Raw genomic sequence first — 18,431 nt, forward strand, 5'->3', positions numbered from 1 at the left:
ACCCTGGGACAATCACGCCGAAAAGTAATCCAAGTCACCTCTCCCACTCACACAGCAATGAAAAATTACACCACCTCCAAAGTGTGGATGTCAAAACACAAGTAGCAAAAACAATGCTGACAGAAGCCCCAGTTGTTTTGACTCAGCAGTGGCTGCAAACACCCAAAATACTTGTTCCTACATAATCAGCTGACCGTGTGCCAGTCAGTCAAGCTCCCCCCAGACTCTGCTTTGAGGTTTTGAGTAGCACGTCATCATGGCTAAACCCTGCTGCACCTCACATCCCTCTGAGAACCAGTGAAGGCCAGCACACTTGGATGCTGGATCTCATCGCTCCAAGAGCACTCCATGCTCAGCCGTGTCACATCTAATTGGTTGGTGAGGGCCCTGACCATAGCAGAAACACACATGCACATGCAGTCGCACGGCCTGTCGGGTCTGGGTCCAGTGCCAGGCTCCGTCTTGGACTCTCTACAGAATAAAGAGTGGGTCTGTTCCATAGGGCTGCTGCACGGGATTCAGCCACTGTTCACCCTCTGCTCCTCAGACAATGCTCATTGTTCTACTTTTTAATGAAGAAGAGTCAACATGAAAAAACGAAAAGGGCAGGATTAATCACATCCTGGGTGTGTAGAGAAATGAAGGAGTCACTGTGTTTAGACACGTTAACATACAGAAAGAAAATTTCCTCCGTTTTTTTTTTTTCCCATGAAATCATTGTATTCATTGATTTACATACAGATTGGCTGGTCTTTGTAAGGCACTCAAATAATCAGTTTCAATATGAATCCCCTTAGGAGAAATTTTCCATGAAGGCTGAAACTAGTTTTTAAAAAGATGCAGTCAATCTGGCTGTCACAATTTCGCCTAACTTACCTCTTGTATGCCTATAGACCACACCTACATGCCTATAAATGTTGCTGTTGGAAATGAGGCCAATGGTAGCAGTAACACTGAACCCAATAAAGTAAAGCTGCAGGCCATAAAACCAAAAAAAGCAGCCCTGCCAACTTCAGACGTGTTGGGTAATGATTTTCTTTGTGTTTGTCACTGTGACCAATCACTTCTTATCAATACTCTGATATAAACCATGGCTGAAAAGTCATGCTTCATGCTTAATAAGTGCAGCTTTTAATACCAACTGCTCAGTTGAAGCTTTCAGGGTGAACTTGTATGCAGGTAAAACAAAGCCCTTGGAGCTGTCAGTGTGACAAATTAGTCTTCAATTGAACTTTAAGTCTACTCAAGTGATTAATCTGAGGAGTAGATTTCAGATTGCAGTGACCCACAGCACAAATAAAAGCACCTATGGCGCTTCAGCAGCCTTTAAACAAAGCAGCTTAGATGTAATCTGGGCAGACTGTGGACAAGAGCAGCTACAACAACAGCTAAGCATACAGCCCCCATATGCCATTTCAAGAAGGAATGGCTGTTAACTTCTCTGCTTCCACTACAGCAGTGATGATATCCAACAAAGACCGCAGCCCTGATGTTGATGTGGATGGTATCTTGGATGCGTTTTAATTTGATGTCAACTCTGTGGTGAGCTGAGGCAGAGGAGCAGACGTGAGGCTTGAGCTGCATTCCTCTCAGACAGTCATTTTCCTGTGGTTCAGTGTGAAGCGTATAGGCCGGCTTATGCTGGACATATGACTCACTGGGATTGATTACAGTTATTTTGCATGCTTTCAGAAGTATGCCTTCATAGTCCAAGAGACAAAGAAGCTCCACTGCTTTGCTTTTACCATTTAATGGTTGGCAAAACAACAACGCTGAATTTGATGAGGCAAAAAATGTGGAATAAATAATATACAGGGCGGTCGATATGATCAGACATAAAATAGGCTCACTGGAAAACCAGAATTGACCTGTGCAGAGTTAGTTTGTCTTTATATGAGCTAATCTTCATGTAAAATCCCTCTTCTTACTGTAGACCTGTCACAAAACTACGGCAACCACAGAAGAGGTGCAAACTCTCGAAAATGCCTCCCTGAGTAACCACTGAGGCATTTTACAAAAACGACAGTTAGTGATTTTCACGACAAGACAGCCAAAGCAAAGAAAAAGCCTTAAACATATTCACTCCGCAAATTACTTATGGAAAAAAGTGAATGAATTCCTGTTTAGGCCCATTTAGAAATCTAATGTTGCCCTTCAGAACTTTAAACAATGGATATTTGGGTTTAATCTCCACCTCACTTCACAGCCAAGGTCACATGTGAATTAGCCTCTCTTATCATGGCAGAGGCCTTGCATTACAATTAGCCTAAGTCTATTTCCAAGATCAGGCCCTGACTCCAGGGATTCATGAGACGCAGACTTCAATGGGATCTTTTCTTCTAGTAGAAAATGCAAACTAAGCCAGCAGTAAACCCTGTTTTTTTTTTCCAGTGAGCAGTACTACAATAATTCAGAGCCAGAACTCTCCATGTGACTTGTTAAAAAAGGCAAACCAACTGAAAACACTGATATGCAAGCTGAATACTGCTGCCATGATACCACACATTTCTACAACTGCCAAGAAGCCAGTTACAGTTGTGTTCAGTACAAATTCTGATTTAACTGAAGCAAAATCTTCACATTTACAGGGACAAACAAACCATGGAACAGACATATCCTTGGAAAGCTCCTTTCATTTTGTGCACACACTGCAGGCTAATATAAATGGATGTGTAAATTCTCAGGATCCAATATGCAACTGAGAATCTATAGCGGTTTTTCAAGGAATGAATGAGTCACATACAGTATGTGGTCCGCTTGGATGATGAAACTCATGAATCACTGTTTGAAAGGAGGCCCTGTCACAGCACAGCATGGGGCCCAATTCAGACTATGTATGTCCTTAATAAGAAATTCACGTTTTAAAGGTGAGTGCTTGACTGTGGTCAGAGATAGCACAAGCACTTAACCCAAGTGGTTCCCTACTGTTGTCCTGGGGGAAGTTTCCAGCAAGTCCAAAATGTATTTCATTTAAAACTTTGTCACATGATTTACTTAAGAAAGAACCAGAGAAAACTGATTAAACAAGGCACTGTGTAAAATTTAACATACACTGGCAGTGACGGAAATGATTAGTGAGCATGTGAAAGGAGAGTTGATCAGCATTTAAATCTGGATTCCCCACTCCTATTAAGCACTGATAAATTGGGATGCAAAGTGGACAGAGAGGTATCATCCTCACCGTCTGCCATTCAAACTGAGGTGAGGTCATCGGAGTCACACAGTGCCACTCACTCAGGCAATCAATGGAGCCAACTTCAATCAGGCACGACTGGGACACATTAGGCTTTGAATGGCAGTAAAAAACACTAAACGCTTTGATTATAGCGCTAAACTCTTCTAATGCTGGGGGGCTTCCATCCCGCCAAGAGCTCAGGCATCAGACTGGCAGTGGGAAGGAACGACCAAGGGAGCGGGGGGAGCTTACATATGCTGCAAGGATCAGCTTTTCTGACAGCCAGCCCACGAAATCCTTAAGTAAGATTTTTTTTTTTTTTTTTTGGAGTCTTAAAGGCATAATAAGGATTAGTTTTATAAACCAAACTTATGGATCCCCACTTTCTTATCGTTGACATTCAAAATGTAGAGTGTTACTAAAGAGGGAGAATCCACTTTGATGACCAGAAATTAGACAAAGTAGGTGATTCTAGCAGCAACTAAAGGCCCAATGTGTGTCATGTCAAACTTCCAAACAACCCCAAAGTCTGCTACCTCCTGCACACAATCAGATTCATCAGAGTCTGACAAGCAGCTATCGCATCTCGACACAGCACAGCAACACAACGACTCGTCTGTCCAGGTAAACTTGATGCTTAAGGCCGAAGTATCTGTGACCTGAACAGCAACATAAAAAAACCTGCTCAATGACTTAAAGAAAAAGTAAATGTGAAAGATCAAACTCATTTCTTGTACACAAGACATGTTAACAACCACACAGCTATATGACAGTCAAAATCCTTCCCGTGAGCCGCTAATGTTTATGAGAGCAGTAAGCCAGGCCACAATCACGTTTGACCCACATTTTACCAGCTCTCAAATTTCACCCCAACTTCACTGTTCATGTGTGCAGTCCTTTATTCTCCGACTGGGAGGCTGTGTCCTGGAAATCTGCTCATCAGCTGAAAAGTTACTTGTTATTCACAACACCAACCTACATAACAACACCTAATGGGAAAAGAGAACGTCACGAATAACACCTAAGCATTCAGAGTACTGTACTATCCCATAAATCAATGACATGGCAGCTGTGGATGTGTGTTTACTTATTTGACCAGTCAATGGCGTAAAGATCCATGTCTAATCTATTAATCGACCTCTTCACACTTCAAATGTGGAGTATCCCTCACCATGTTCAGCACTCACCCCCAGCGCACACTGACACTATTGTGACAGGATGTAAAGGATGTGGTCAGTTAGACCCTGAGCTGGGACTCAAACCTTTATCAAACCTAATTTCCCACACTTGCAGATGACTAACTGCAGGATTGGACATTTTGCATTATAAGTCTCATGGGATCTAAAAGTGGTGGTGGTGGGGGGTGTATCTGATGTGTTTCATTGTGGTGTGGCAGAGAGTAAGAAAGGCAGGAGTTGGTAGTTGGCTTGTTGAGTCAGAATGACAGATCTGTGTCATTTAGAAGAGCAAAAACACTTAATTGATTGTAAAATCTAATGTAGTAAAAACTCCCCCCCTCCTCCTGAACAACAAAGGAAGGATCGGGTGTGCTGGACAAACAGGAGGGGACCAACCTACACACAGCTGTCTCGTCCCAGGACACTGAAGCGTGGAGGGAACAAAGAGAAGACAGATAGGAAAGACTTTTTTTTTGTCATCTTTATGTCTTACCAGGACGATCGCAAATCTTTCTTCCAGCTCGCCCGATTCAGGCATGGGCAGTTTCAGAGGCATGTTGTGCCCCCTGAGATCGGTGTGCTGGTCCATGCTCCCTGCGTTCCCCATGTTTCTTTCAGCAAGTACAACTTTTTACCCCCACCACCACCACCACCACCTCCGCGTCCACTCGGCAAGATCTCCGCACGGCGAAAGAAAAGGAGGAGGAGGAGGAGGGGGGGGGGACAAATATCCACACGTCTTTAAGTTTTTTTTTTGTTTGTTTGTTTGCTTGCTTGTTTTGGTCGACCTCACGCAGGATGCTCACTGTTTCGATCCCCGCTTCTTCAACATGAAGCACATGTGAGGGAGGCGGCGTAACACGGCGGGTCCGAGCAGCGGCAGCAGCAGCGGCGGCGGCGGCAGCGGCGGCGGCGGAGCCCCCGGTGAGGCATTTCCACGGCAGGAACCGGAGACCTGAGAAACTTGGCTGGATCCGGCCGATGTTATCCGTGTGTTGCACAATTTGGGCTCCACTCCCAGTCGGTAGTAATGACGACGAGCATGATTCACTGTTATTGCAATCACCCCCCCCTCCTCCTGCCTGTTAACAGTGAGTGAGCGGGGCTGGCTTTCCTAATCCCTCTACTGCTGACCAGCTAGTTAAGGAGGAGGGGGTCTCTCTCTCTCTCTCTCTCTCTCTCTCTCTCTCTCTCCCCCCCCCCCAACACAGACACACACCCCTCCCTACAATGAGCTCTTTCAGGGGAAAGCCTCCCACTTCTTCTTGGGGCGTATCTCCCAAAGCCGTAACTGGGGAGATGATCTTTTTCTCTGTTGCATTGTGGTACTTTGAGTCCATTGTGACACAACAAACTTAGTTCATTGCCCCCCTCCCCCCCAAAACACTCTCTTGGGGCCCCTGGGGGGGACACCCCTGAGACTACTGAGGGCTGATTACGGGGGTTTACCTCTTCAAGTAGCTTCAGGTGGTGATTAAATTGTTTCATGTAAGGCTGCATTTGTTTCATTAAATATATTGATTTATTGACTGTGGGAGCCCCCCCATGTCTGTTGTCCTCTGAAAATGTCCTGCAATAATAAGATGGAGAGAGCCTAAAGAATCTGGAAGCCATTAGAATGCATGCAAATAATCAGTACAATGGACACTTTAATATTTTTCATGGTAGACATTTAAAAAAAAAAAGCATTATTTTTTTAGAGCCTCTATATTGCTCATTCTTTTTAATCTTCTAGTGTATTATTTCTTTCCTTTGTTTTTCAAACCATATTTAAAATTGCACATTGCCCCACTCTGGGACAAATAAAGGAATTTGAATTTAAATTTGAATAATTGCAAAACAGCAACTCACACTTAGGTTTGGTCATGGCAGGATATGATTGTTCAGGGTTATTCCTGTTGGACAAGTGAAAGCTGTTTCCGTGAGAGAGGTGTGAATGAATTTAAACCTCCTCAACACTTTTTTGGTACAGTTTTTGTTTTGGTCATCACGCATGAGAATTCATCAAATCTGAGGTCTGGCAGGCTAATCATCCAATGAAATATCAGTTTGCCTAAAGAGCTTGTGAATGTGCAAACCAGCAGCTCCAGTCAAAGCAGAACTGGTGTTACTTTGGTGAGTAGTTATCCTTGCTGTTTAATGAACACTGTTCAGCCTCTCTTCCCAGCTGTGTCTTACATTGCCTTCACACTTTTTTACTTACCCTCTGCAGCAAAAGTAACTAGTAACTAATAACATTACTCAATGTGTCTTCCCCCCATAAGAACCCTGTATGCCATGACAGAAAGATTGCACACACTTTACCAACACTCTGAACTGGCACAGCTTGTGTAATGGGGTCATATAAAAGTTATTGGTTTCACCTGTGTCTGAGGAGGGCAAATGTTCAGCGAGGTGCACACTCTGACTGTGTGGTCAGCGCAATAGCAACATAAGTAGTATGGTGAGATTAAGCATAAAAAGTAAAGGGTAAAGCGTTTACACATCAACATGTGCACTATATGAAAGTAAAGATATGGTTCTTTTTCTTATTCTGTTTCCCTGTTAAGCTGGCTGATTAGCTGCTGCATGCGTCTGTCTGCTCTTACAGGGATAAATTGCATGGCATTAAATTGGTTGGATTTGATTGAACTGAACAGCTGTAAGGTGTTACTGTTATTAATAATCTTACTTTGTGTACCTCTCCACCGGAAGCATGAGCAGTAGATTTATTCTATTCAGTGTGTTATATACTTGGAAAGATGTTCTTATTTTCACTTTTTCTGCCTCCAACTCTCAGCTTTAACGTTTCTCCAGAGACAAATTCCTTGGGCCGAGACTTTACGTAAATCCAGATTTGTTGCTCCAGTCTGTATCTGGAAGTGTTTGATTTAAAGAGAGTTCTTCAATGAGAACCATCACTCAAGATGGTATGAAATCCCTGAACACTAAAATTACAATTTTGCGATTTAAAAAAGTTGCAGTGAGACAATGTTCAATGGCCCTCGAAATCTTCATTACGCATTAGTGTGAAATCTAATCTGCTGACAGGGTGGAGACCGCATTACACACAAGAGGGTGACGTCAGTCTGCAGGGCTCTGGAGACGATCCAGAGGTTCTCCAGATGCACAGTGGTTTCATTCATGATGCTCATGATGCTGGACTGATTCAATAGGGGAGGGTGTCACATCTGAGGTTAGCTGGCAGGACACATTGAGGATGCACAGCTGACTGACCTCATACAATCATCACGTGTCCCAAGTTAAGTTGATGTGCTGTGTCTGAAGACCCCTCCTCCTGTGCTGTTTACTCTAGATGCTTGAACAGTTTATGGATTTTTTTTTTTACACAGAGTATTAAGGAAGTGTTGAACATCAATTAACTAAACAATATAAACTTGATGTATCCTATTTTCTCATGTGTCACATTTCTATACTGGTTGACTATATATTTATTATGTTGAGAAGGGGGCAGGTAAGTTTCTAGTATGGGACATATATTACAGTTAACATCCTAGATTTTGTGTAGCGACCTTTACCCCAGAACTTAATTCAGAAGAAATAAAATTAAAGACAGAAACCGTCTTCAAGACAGGGTCTAACCCTGGTCATAAAGACATTCTACCAAAAGGCCCTTATCTTATCAGTTAAAATTGTGCTGACTTTAGCCCCTGGGAGCCTGGGGGTTGTTGATAATTTAACCCTCTAAGTGTGTGTGTGTGTGTGTGTTGGGGGGGCTGCTATCAGCAAGAGATTTAAAATTATCATGCTGCGTTTGTTTACCGTAGAGCCTGTGGTAGTCACAGTAAATACAGACATGTGACTGTACTGCTGTATTCGATATATTATCTTGTCACAATAATAAACAAGTTGTACTTACTTTTCCACAGACAGTAGAGAAGCACGTGACATAAGCTGGCCGATGAATGAACTTTTAAGTCACAATAACACAGTGGCTTTCTATAAACTGCAAGGAGAAAATCGGGTATCATTTCCATGGTGACGCAGCAAAAAATAAAGCTGAGAATGAGTTTATGCCCGTTTATGTACATATTCTCTGCTGCGTAGATGAGATTATTGTGTATTGTTTGTACAAAAGGTGTTTATTGGTTTTACCACTTTCGCTGTAGTTATCTTAATGCAGGCTTCATACATACTCAATCTTCACATGGATGATGGGGGAAAAAAATCCCAATAACACGAATTATATTTTTAAAAAAATACTTCAAATAGTTTTCATTTTGGTGCCTCATGTGCTCCCGCACACAGGGTGGGGGGGCCTAGGGAGCCGGGGCCCCTGACCTGACTCTGGGCCCTGGTGATGGTCTCACTCATATTTAGGAAAAGACCACATGCATGTTTGGTTTCACTTGCCAGCTCATGTTGGGTCACACCATGAAGAATTGATGAATCCTGACAAAAATGTGCTGAGCTGTTCTTTCATTCCATCACTACGTATCCTGTCTTTGACTCAGCTCCTCTGTTGGGACACCTTCACCCACCTGGACTCCCATCTCTCCAGAGATCTGCACAGAAACCCTCTGGACTCTCATACTCCACCAGTTCCTACCAGCACCACCTGCTTCCCTTGCCGTCCATCCTTCTGCATCTTGTCTGTCCTTTGTCCCCCCCTATATTCACTGAGGTGTAGCACTGTTTCTGCGGAGGGCTAGTGATGGTCATACACACACACACTGAATTAATAAAATATTTTAATCCAAAACTATAAGTGCATCAATCTCATAAAAAAGTTGGCACACCCTGTGGTGTTAAACTATGAGGATGAATGCAGAAAAAAAAGGTCTCTCAGCTGCATTTCCCCAAAAGACTTTTTCTTTCTTGGAAACTTTGCAGTAGACACCAGAATGTATGGGTGGAGAGAACACCTTGCAGCTGCATCTCTGAAAGGTCTGGGGAAATATGAGTGTCTGCAGAGATCTCCATAAGGATATATAAAATGCAAAGGATTTGCCAAAAATAAAAGCAGCACAATTGGACCACTGTGCAAGGAACCTCACAGGAAGTTCAATTGGCCACTCTATTTGGTAACATCTGTAAACGAAGTTATTTTAAATGAGAGGAGGCTCAGAGTTACAGGCTTCTTAGGGCTGGAGCGGAGCAACAAATGTGCCTTTGTATAAAGCTTTCAGGGTTGATTTCAGTGATTCAACGACAGACATGCAGAACACTGCCATCTGAAGCCTGTAAAGTGTATTGACTAGTCTCAATGATTCTTGACTCTACATGGCAACATTTCTGATGTTTTCAGTTTACTTCCATCAACTTCTTTCAGGAAGAGAAAAAAAAATTGTTTTTAGGCTAGAGCAAATTCACTTCTGCTGGAGGATTTCATATCTGTAAACACTGACTCTTAAGTCCCCTCAATAATGTAAAGTTTAGGTTATAAGATTTATTTGCACTTCTGGTTAGAAAAATCAAAAACACCAGATCAAACCACAACTCAAGATGGGGAAAAGGTCAGGCCTGATCCTACACTTTAATGAAAGCCCCTTTTTATAGCCTCATGTTCATTTATATAAGATACAAAATATAAATATTTTATAGGTATAGCACTGTGTTGTGTGATGTAGCTAAAATAGTCATTACACAAGGTCCACAAAAATAGAATCTTTTTTATATATATATATATATATATATATATATATATATATATATATATATATATATATATATATATATATATATATATATATATATATATATATATATATATATATATATATACATACATACATACATACATACATACACACACACACACACACACTTCAAGAGGCTGAGTATCAAACTATATTTATTGTATACAGCATAGGGATAACACAATGTACAAATAAAGAAAGTGAAATACCTGTCAACATGACCTGCAAATCTAGCATAATAATTATGGTGGACGTTCAAGATCTCTACCAACACACAATTCCAATAATCTTATCTGTTGACAAGATGGATAGATTTTAGACAAATGCATTGACACTGGCAACACAGCATTGACTCAGTATTTATAGTGAAATATATAACTTCAGTCGACACATTTCTGAACAACTAAAGTTCCAGAAAAAGTGGGATAAAAAAAATCATTGTTACAGAGTCACCATAAACTTTGATGTCTATATTTATGTTAACCAAAACCCTTTATGAAAAGAACACTATTCATTTTTAATTTTTGGTCCAGAAACATTACTGTAGTTTATTTACTATTCAGTTAAATCTGTGTTGAGTGTGACCGTATTGCGGTAAAATATCCAGATGGATCTTTCTCTGAACAAGAATCCCCCCCCCCCCCCTCATCAACAGTAGAAGATAAAGTGGACATGGATAGATGAAATTTTCTTAAATGTCTTAAAAAAAAAAAACAACCTTACTGCTAAAAGCTTCTTGCAACGCCTTCCTTATCTGTGGAGCATTTAAGCAACAGCTCCCATGCAGCCGCTTTCATTAACAAGAATTAAAAAGGAGCCCAACCTGAATTTGACTCTGGAATATTTTAACGGAGTGGTGGAGCTTTTGGCGTGTACTTACAATGCATGAGAAACGCAGGATGTTATCTCAACATGGAAAGAATCAATTTAGTTTGGTTTTTTCCTCTTAAATTACAAGTCATATCCAAGTTGAGATGTGCCCCTTCCCTTGGACAATTTCTAATCATCCATGAATGTAAATAAAACATTTAAAAAACAAAACAAAACAAAACAAAAAAACAACCTGCATCTCAAAGTCATGATTTCACTCCTCATTTTGCTAAAAAAAAAAACAAAAAACAAAAACAACAAAACCATATTTTATGTTGTGATAAGCCTGACATTGAGGAAAGCTCAGTGAAAAAAAAATTAACAGAAAACAAATACAACATGGGAAAAACGTGTGGATGTTCCTCCAATGCTGCTTAAGAACAGATGCCTCCTGTCTGTTGTTGAAATACATCAATAGTGTCTTCATCCTCCATCTCCAGCTGTGAGAACAAATACACTCTTGTTGAATAAGGACTTTGTAAAAGCTTGTTTATAGCAAAAGGCATTTTTATATTTATTTGCATAAGCCATTAAAATATAAATGTAGACCTGGAACTTATTTTTAAAACTTCAAAGATGCGTACAATAGTTCACACACTGGTATGAAAATTCAGAACTGTCAGGACCTTATGAAACTGGAGGGGGGGAAAGGCTACACAAGTATACGCAACCCAGCACACTTTTTTTTTTTTAACATCTGGGTCATTTCCACATTAATCTACAATCAGTCCTGTTTTTTAGCAACTGGTCTGTGATTAAAGCCCCTTCTTGCCGAATTATTTAGTTTAGCCTAACACCCAACTATCTGAAGTCCTGGTGGTTTTAAACTTATCTAATCTCCACGATTGTTACCACAGGGCTACAGGGAACACTTAACTCTGTTTTTATTGTGTCACGCTGTTGCCCAGACCTGTGCCACATCATAATTTTATCTCAGAGGTTTACAGTGAGTTCCTTGAACTTCATGGCTTGGCTTTATGCTGACATACAAAGAGAATTGTGAGAAATTAGCGGACAGGCGAATGCCTTTCTAACCTGTGTCCCATCAAAATCACTTTGCCAAAGGTGGCAAAAGTTCAACACATAAAAGATAATTCACTCAAACAAAATGCAAATGGCAACAATGTCATGCTTGTTCACAGAAGTTCATGAGTATTGTATCTGACCACTTTTTGAAGCGACAGTATATAAACCTGAAACAAAAAGTGATATGACTGCACAAGCATTCATTTTCTGAGATGCACTGAATCATCGGCCTCTTGAAAGAGATGCCAGCTCTTTCAAAGAGGTGTCACAAGTTTTTTTTTGTTTTTTTTTTTTAAAGTTCAATACCTCAGTTGTATGTGAAAAACTCAAAAATTTAGTTGGATAATTTCCTGCCAAAAAGTAGTAAAGTAGACAAAGCAGTATTGTTTACCAGTCTTTGATAAAGTTACAGATGATGATGAAATTAAGCTTGTTCTAACAGTAAGTGACATAACCCTGCATTCAGTCCAATATTTAGAGAACATAAAAAACTAACTTGGGAAGTGGGCTGTGAGAAGTAGTTTAAATCTCGTAAATACTTGTGGTAGGTCTGAAGTAGCATTGGGAAGCAGAGGAGACATATTGCTTCATTCATTTGACAGGCATGCTTCATTAATTTCAACAACTGATGAAGTTGTAAGGAGTGCTGAACTCATCAACTTTAAAGTGAAATTTAAAAGTATGGAAATAAGAAACATCGTTGATGATGAGGTCTCAATTATGTTTATAAACTATTAACCGTATGTTCAGGGACAGACTTAGTTATGTGCTAAGGCTTTTATAATACTGATTATTAAACATATTAGCCAATCTAACTAAATTAGATCATCTGTAATAAAAAGGTATGGCTTAGTATGAAGGCATGAATGACCATGTGATGAAAGTGCACCCAATGTCTCCAACACGTAATTTAGTCTGATTTTAGAAAATAACATTCAGAGAAATGATGCATTCACTGTGTGCTTTTTCACATTCTAAAAGTACAATTGTGAAGAGGGGGAGACAATGTGTTGGCATACTGAGTGCCACCAACCTGTGCAGGTGTGTCTGTTTCGTTTATTGGCTGTCCATCAAACCTAAATCTTATTTGACGAATTGACAATCCCTGCAAAAAAGACAACACAGAGAAAGAGCACGTTGGTGACAACACACACAGAGCAAGGCAGCACTTTGTTTATGGCGCACTGACGTCAAAGTGCGCCGTCAGCACCGACTGTGGAGTGACTTACCTGTCTCTCGCAGTATGCCTTCATTAGTTTGCTGAGCGGAGTGTGCCTCTTGATTTTGAACTGTACGACCGACCCGTCCTGTCCGGCTACCTTCAGGTTAATGTGGTCATTCTCCGTCTTCACTCCCTCCTGTAACAGAAACCGCAGCCAGCAGCGGCAGCACACCGGCGCCCGGTAAATACAACGTTAATCTGGATAAAAACAGCGGCTAACTCAAGCTCACCAACCCCCCAAACAAAAACAGCGCACACACGGCGTTGCACACTGCTTTCAGTCGTTAGCATGGCAAGCTAGTCCGTGCTCAAATTGGCGCAGAGAGCCACAATGGCGCAAATGAGAGCGGTAGCACAAATCATTCATTTCACTGCCAACCCTGACAGCAATACGAGAAAGCGCTGCAGCGTTAAAAGGGCAAAACGAACAAGTAAAAGCAGGGGATGTCGTTACCGACGGGACACAACAAGCACCAAAACCCAGAGCCCAAATGCCAAATATCCGCAGATTGGTGAACCTTTGTTTTCTCCATCTACCCGCTCAAATACAGCATCTGTAGCTCCGGAGCAGGCTAGCTTAGCAGCGTGTGCTAACGTTAACTTGCGACTGGAACCATAAACATCTCCCTGCAAACATAAACGAGGTTTCCTCTCGAACACAGGCGGCACCGACCTTTGGCTTTTCTTCGGACATTGTGCTGTTTCCCCCGGGACTCGTAGTAACTGAGGCGGACGGTTATGGACGGAGCTGTCGATCGGCTCCCCCGGACCGTTTCGTTTGGATCTGGGAGCGCGCGCTGAAATTTAAAATGTGATTCGACCAAAATGGTCACATGTTTCACTTTTTTCGGGCCCGCGGACTCGTGAACGCGCAAGCCAATTTTTTTGCGCGTCCCCGCGAGTTGTTCTCCCTCTGCAGGGCTACCGTTCAGTGCAGACGGGGGGCAATCAGGAGGCTTTAACCTGGAGCTGAGGGTTCAAATCCACAGAAACACAACAATGCAACCGTGCACAAAGTCATACGCTTTTCTAAAAGCCAACAATGTGATCATTTGTCTGACACAGGGTCATCATTCCACTTTAAAGGCTCAGAAAAACGCTTATTTGCTTGGTGAAATCAAATGTCTTTCAAACTGACAGTCAGGCAAGGCTAATACAACTTATGTTAATGCAATTAATGTAGTTCATGTACATTTTTACACATTATTAAGTAATACAGTCTGTAAGCCCCGGCAGTGGTTAATAATGATTTCTTTTCAGCCTGCTTTAGATAACTGATAACTGATTTCACCATTCTTACATTTGTAAGAATACGATGTACATCAATAGGCCAAACAAATATTTCCACTGTAGTTACATGCAGTTTATTTTATTTTGTTTTGTTTTTTTACTTTTTTTAAACAAATTTGAAATGTCAAAATGAAAGGTTGAGGTGGGAGCTGAGATTGATTTCAATGTAGGTTTATGGTTCCTATGGTTGATTGTTTGCTTTTGGTGGGAATGATTGTGAATTAAGTTCAAATTATCATTCAAAACATTTTCAGTTTTATCCATTTAATTCTGAAATGTATAGTCAATTCCTTTTGAACAACGGCACAATAGTCAAGTGTAATTCAAGAAGACATCTCTTTTAAAGTTCAAAACAGATATCAACAGATAAAATAGCAAAATCAGAGTAAAATGTGTTACATGTTAAAAATTTCCTTTTTTATACAAAAATAAATAGGAAACTTCAAAAAACAATCACTTAAGGTGTAAAAACCATAATGAAAATGAGCAGTTTGTTATAAAAAAGCACCAATTAGCTCTGGAGTTTTATAACGCTACATTTCTGCAAATTAACACTGTAATGTTTTCTCATCGTGGTTTTCAACATGTTCCGATCGGTTAGTCTCTATATCTAGTTTCCTGGAGAGAGAAACAAGTTAACACATTTCAAAGAAAAAAAAAAAAAATCACATCAAAGTGAAAACAAAAGAAATATTAATACAAAGAGTATGAAACAATTGGCACATTAGGTGAGCCCATGTTTGAGATATAGTGCACACTCAACATGATTTCAGAATACTTTGGTGACATTTTTTTGCTTTCGCTGAAACACTCAAATCAATCTGTACAATCACAGTTTCCCATATGTCATTTATATGCTATCTCAAAGTTAGTAGCATCAATAAGATCATCTTATGGATTTTTTGGAAATAAACATAATTAAGATTCTTCTTAATGGTTGTCCATACGAGAGTATGGGTTATCCTTTGCCAGACCTGAAAAGCAAAATGGAAAACAGATCAAGTAATCAATAGAACAGCCACGAAAGCAACACTCTGAAGAATTAGAAAGTATCGTTTTTCTCCAGTAGATGGCGCTACTGTATTATTATGATTACTATCTTCATTATTTTTAATCATTGTTTTAATTGATAAAGACTTGTTATGGCATTCCCCTTCTTCAGGTACTCCCATTAAATTATATTAACTTTATAAATGGAAATTAATACAGTGTATACATCTTATCTTTTTCCTGCTGTGTTTTTTCTTTTTGCAATTATCTTTTTCATTGTGTATGTAAACTTAGCATGGGGCAAAACAAGCCTTCCATATTTACACATATCAACCCAATAAACAAAAAATGTCTCTCACCATATTTCTGCCTGATTTCGTCATGTCTCAACTGCATTTCTGTTCTCCTGTAATGTGGAGAAATAAATAGTGAGACCGCAGTGAACACCAGATGATCTTACTCCTACACTGACTCTTGGATTAAGAGACGACACAAGTACTGCTGTAGTATGCTGATCTACCATCTATTTTTTATTTTTTAACCAAAATGTTACACAATGCACTGATTCATACAACCATAAATTTATACCCTTACTTTACTTTCTGACGGGCCTTCCTCGCACGAGTTTGTCGCTCCACTTTCGCGTCCTCTCTTTTGTTTCTAGAATACAAGATTGTATAATTATGACTGCAAGGTCACCATTTAAAAGCTTTTATTAAATCTTCTGTAATGGAGCTTCTCTGTGGCTGACAGCAAAAATGATGGTTTTACTGGGAAGCTTCCAGATGTGAATGTGGGTAACTGTGTGAACTGTGTGAGTGCATTCCAGAGATTTCGCTTGCCATGCAACATACCCTAACTATTAACTGTCAACAATAGAAAAAAAAAAAAGGAAATCTTGTATTATAATATAAAAGACACATTAATTGTGATGTTCCTACAGTTAGGCTAATTAGTTCCACATCGGACCAAAAATATCCGTGTTTCTTCTTGACATTGAAACCAATTATGAAAGTAACAACATTTTCTTAGAAGTTAAAGCTGATAATCATCAGAGAAGGAGCAATGCTTTTTCATCTTCAGAGCTTAACTACTGTCTCAAATTCTGGCAGGCTTTTGGAGACAGCCGTATCAGCCTATCTCTGCAGAAAAACAACCCATTGTGTTCCCTGTTGTTCTCCTCTGCCTTCCATGTTGAACCAGATTTCACAGCCAGCCCTTCATGTGACTTATGCTTACCCAACCCGTTCACACTTGCAGCAGCAGAAGCAACAAATAAGAATGGCAATGATGATGACGCCAACCAGCACTGACATGGTGATGATCAGGATCTGGAAGTTTACTGTATTAAAGTAAGACAAACAGAGTAAGAAAAGGTACAAATCCATCCTCACATGGGCCTATCCAGAAGATACAAATAATGAGCATTTGTCCTCAAAATTAAAGTTGTGAAACTTTAAAAAGTGACACCAGTAATCCCTAAAGCTCTGGGTGACTTCTTCATATTGTTTTGTTTGTGAAATTTTGCAATCAATAAAAAAAGGGAAAAGTGGAAAACAGTCACTATCGAGAACACTTAAATTGTGTACCAAAATTTCTCTCAGGCCTAATGTTTGGAAAGTCTTACCCAAGCAGACACCCCATCGTGCATCAGCCAAAGGACACACACTGCTGGGGGGCAGGATGTTCCTCACTGGGTAGTCAATACACTGCTGGGTTGTTATGCACCACAAACACTGTAAAAACAGAATACAAGAAAACGGTGTCCTGATTATCTTATCTTTGGTATTTACGGCAAAAGGGAAGCTGCAGTTTGTGTATTTGGATGAACTCACAGTCACATTCTGCAGGCAGTCTGCACAACTGGTGTTGGATCTCAAGGCGCAAGGGACTGAAACTGGGATAAGTAACAATAGGTTGAGCATTTAGGGTGAGTCACGGGACCAACCTTGATTTGTAGCTCGTAACTAGTGTTGCATGCACAAGAAGGAAGAAAACCTGATGAAACTCTTTCTAGAGCGTCAACCTTCATATGAGCATATCAGCAGAGTATGTAACAGCCTGAGCCATCAAACGTCCACAAACAGACGAGCGATTTCAACTCACTGAAATGAATCCGTTTACTTCCATGACTGGAGGAAACCAATTTCGCCTCAGTCATGTGACAACGTTCTCATTCAGCCCGCTCTGCATGAACAACGCAAAAGCGCATCAGCAGCAGAAAACTTACTGGGAGCCGGAGCAGGAGTCGGTGTCTGCGCCTCTGAGCTGACACTGAGGCCGAGAAGAAAGAAGGCGACGGCGGCCACTGAAACTCCGAGAGGCCCGGCCATCGTCAGGGGGCAGAGAGGAATGAGCGAAGCTCTCCGAGTCACAGTGCAGGCCGGACTGAGTCCCAGAGGAGGAGGCAGGCTGACGTCACGACCTCCTGACGCTGACGTCATCAAACTGCTGGCCCCTCAAACATGAAAACAAAGTTTACACGCTGCCATCTTCAGTGAGAACATCTGTGATTTACGCGTATTTGTGTCGGTCTTTTTCTTTAATACGTTTATGCGCCCACGCGGAAAGACATGTATCAATGGATTTAAGGTTTTACCAGCGTTTTGCTACTGTCTTAATAATGATAGAAAATGTATCATACTTGAAGGAGATTGGACGAATCTGTCTTTTTTACGTTGATGGTTCGAAGTAGTAACACAAATTGTTCATCTACTGTCCGTAATCCAGTTTATATATCAGACATGAACGGGATTTTTTTTTAAAGAAATAACCTATTTTATTATAACTATAACAATTTTGGGGTTTTTCCGAGTGGTGAAAACTCACTTCCTGCTGTTCCTCCTTCAGCAGTACATTTTGTTTTGTTGAGTTTATTCCTCTCCAGAGGACCGCTGAACAATTTTCCAATTGTGAAAGAGCAGTAGAGCATCTGGGCCCATATTCATGAATTAATAACTTATGACCGTTTAAAATTTCTATTTGCACAGACAGACTGTCTGTAAAGTATAAAATAAAGTTCCTCCATTAATATAAATTAT

At 40.6% G+C, this 18,431-nt stretch overlaps 3 protein-coding genes across 10 annotated transcripts in view; all 3 read right to left on the reverse strand.

The window, feature by feature from the left end:
• fmnl2a (formin-like 2a) overlaps positions 1-5,528 on the reverse strand; it is a 44,194-nt gene extending 38,666 nt beyond the window's left edge. For all 6 annotated transcript variants that reach the window (XM_029529691.1, XM_029529694.1, XM_029529692.1 and 3 more), the window contains exon 1: positions 4,847-5,528. In XM_029529691.1, the coding sequence (XP_029385551.1) occupies positions 4,847-4,960 (114 nt within the window). In that variant the 5' untranslated portion in view covers positions 4,961-5,528. The remainder of the gene's footprint in view (positions 1-4,846) is intronic.
• Positions 5,529-10,671: 5,143 nt separating this feature from the next.
• Positions 10,672-13,899, reverse strand: sumo3b (small ubiquitin like modifier 3b). Of its 2 annotated transcripts, XM_029530107.1 has the most exons (4): positions 13,784-13,899; positions 13,118-13,246; positions 12,922-12,993; positions 10,672-11,302 (listed from the first exon to the last, which is right to left on the reverse strand). In XM_029530107.1, the coding sequence occupies exons 1-4, from the start codon at positions 13,802-13,804 to the stop codon at positions 11,237-11,239; spliced, it is 288 nt and encodes a 95-aa protein (XP_029385967.1). In that variant the 5' UTR covers positions 13,805-13,899; the 3' UTR covers positions 10,672-11,236. The 2 variants fall into 2 exon arrangements, with proteins under 2 accessions (XP_029385967.1, XP_029385968.1); XM_029530108.1 differs by lacking the exon at positions 12,922-12,993.
• Positions 13,900-14,544: 645 nt separating this feature from the next.
• Positions 14,545-17,765, reverse strand: pttg1ipb (PTTG1 interacting protein b). Of its 2 annotated transcripts, none has more exons than XM_029530898.1 (7): positions 17,621-17,765; positions 17,226-17,281; positions 17,018-17,126; positions 16,630-16,732; positions 15,985-16,050; positions 15,750-15,796; positions 14,545-15,374 (listed from the first exon to the last, which is right to left on the reverse strand). In XM_029530898.1, the coding sequence occupies exons 1-7, from the start codon at positions 17,721-17,723 to the stop codon at positions 15,331-15,333; spliced, it is 528 nt and encodes a 175-aa protein (XP_029386758.1). In that variant the 5' UTR covers positions 17,724-17,765; the 3' UTR covers positions 14,545-15,330. The 2 variants fall into 2 exon arrangements, with proteins under 2 accessions (XP_029386758.1, XP_029386757.1); XM_029530897.1 differs by having other exon boundaries at positions 17,226-17,287.
• Between the last annotated feature and the right edge of the window lie 666 nt (positions 17,766-18,431).

The sequence above is a fragment of the Echeneis naucrates genome, chromosome 21 (assembly GCF_900963305.1).
Source record: "Echeneis naucrates chromosome 21, fEcheNa1.1, whole genome shotgun sequence".
Taxonomy (NCBI): Eukaryota; Metazoa; Chordata; class Actinopteri; order Carangiformes; family Echeneidae; genus Echeneis; species Echeneis naucrates.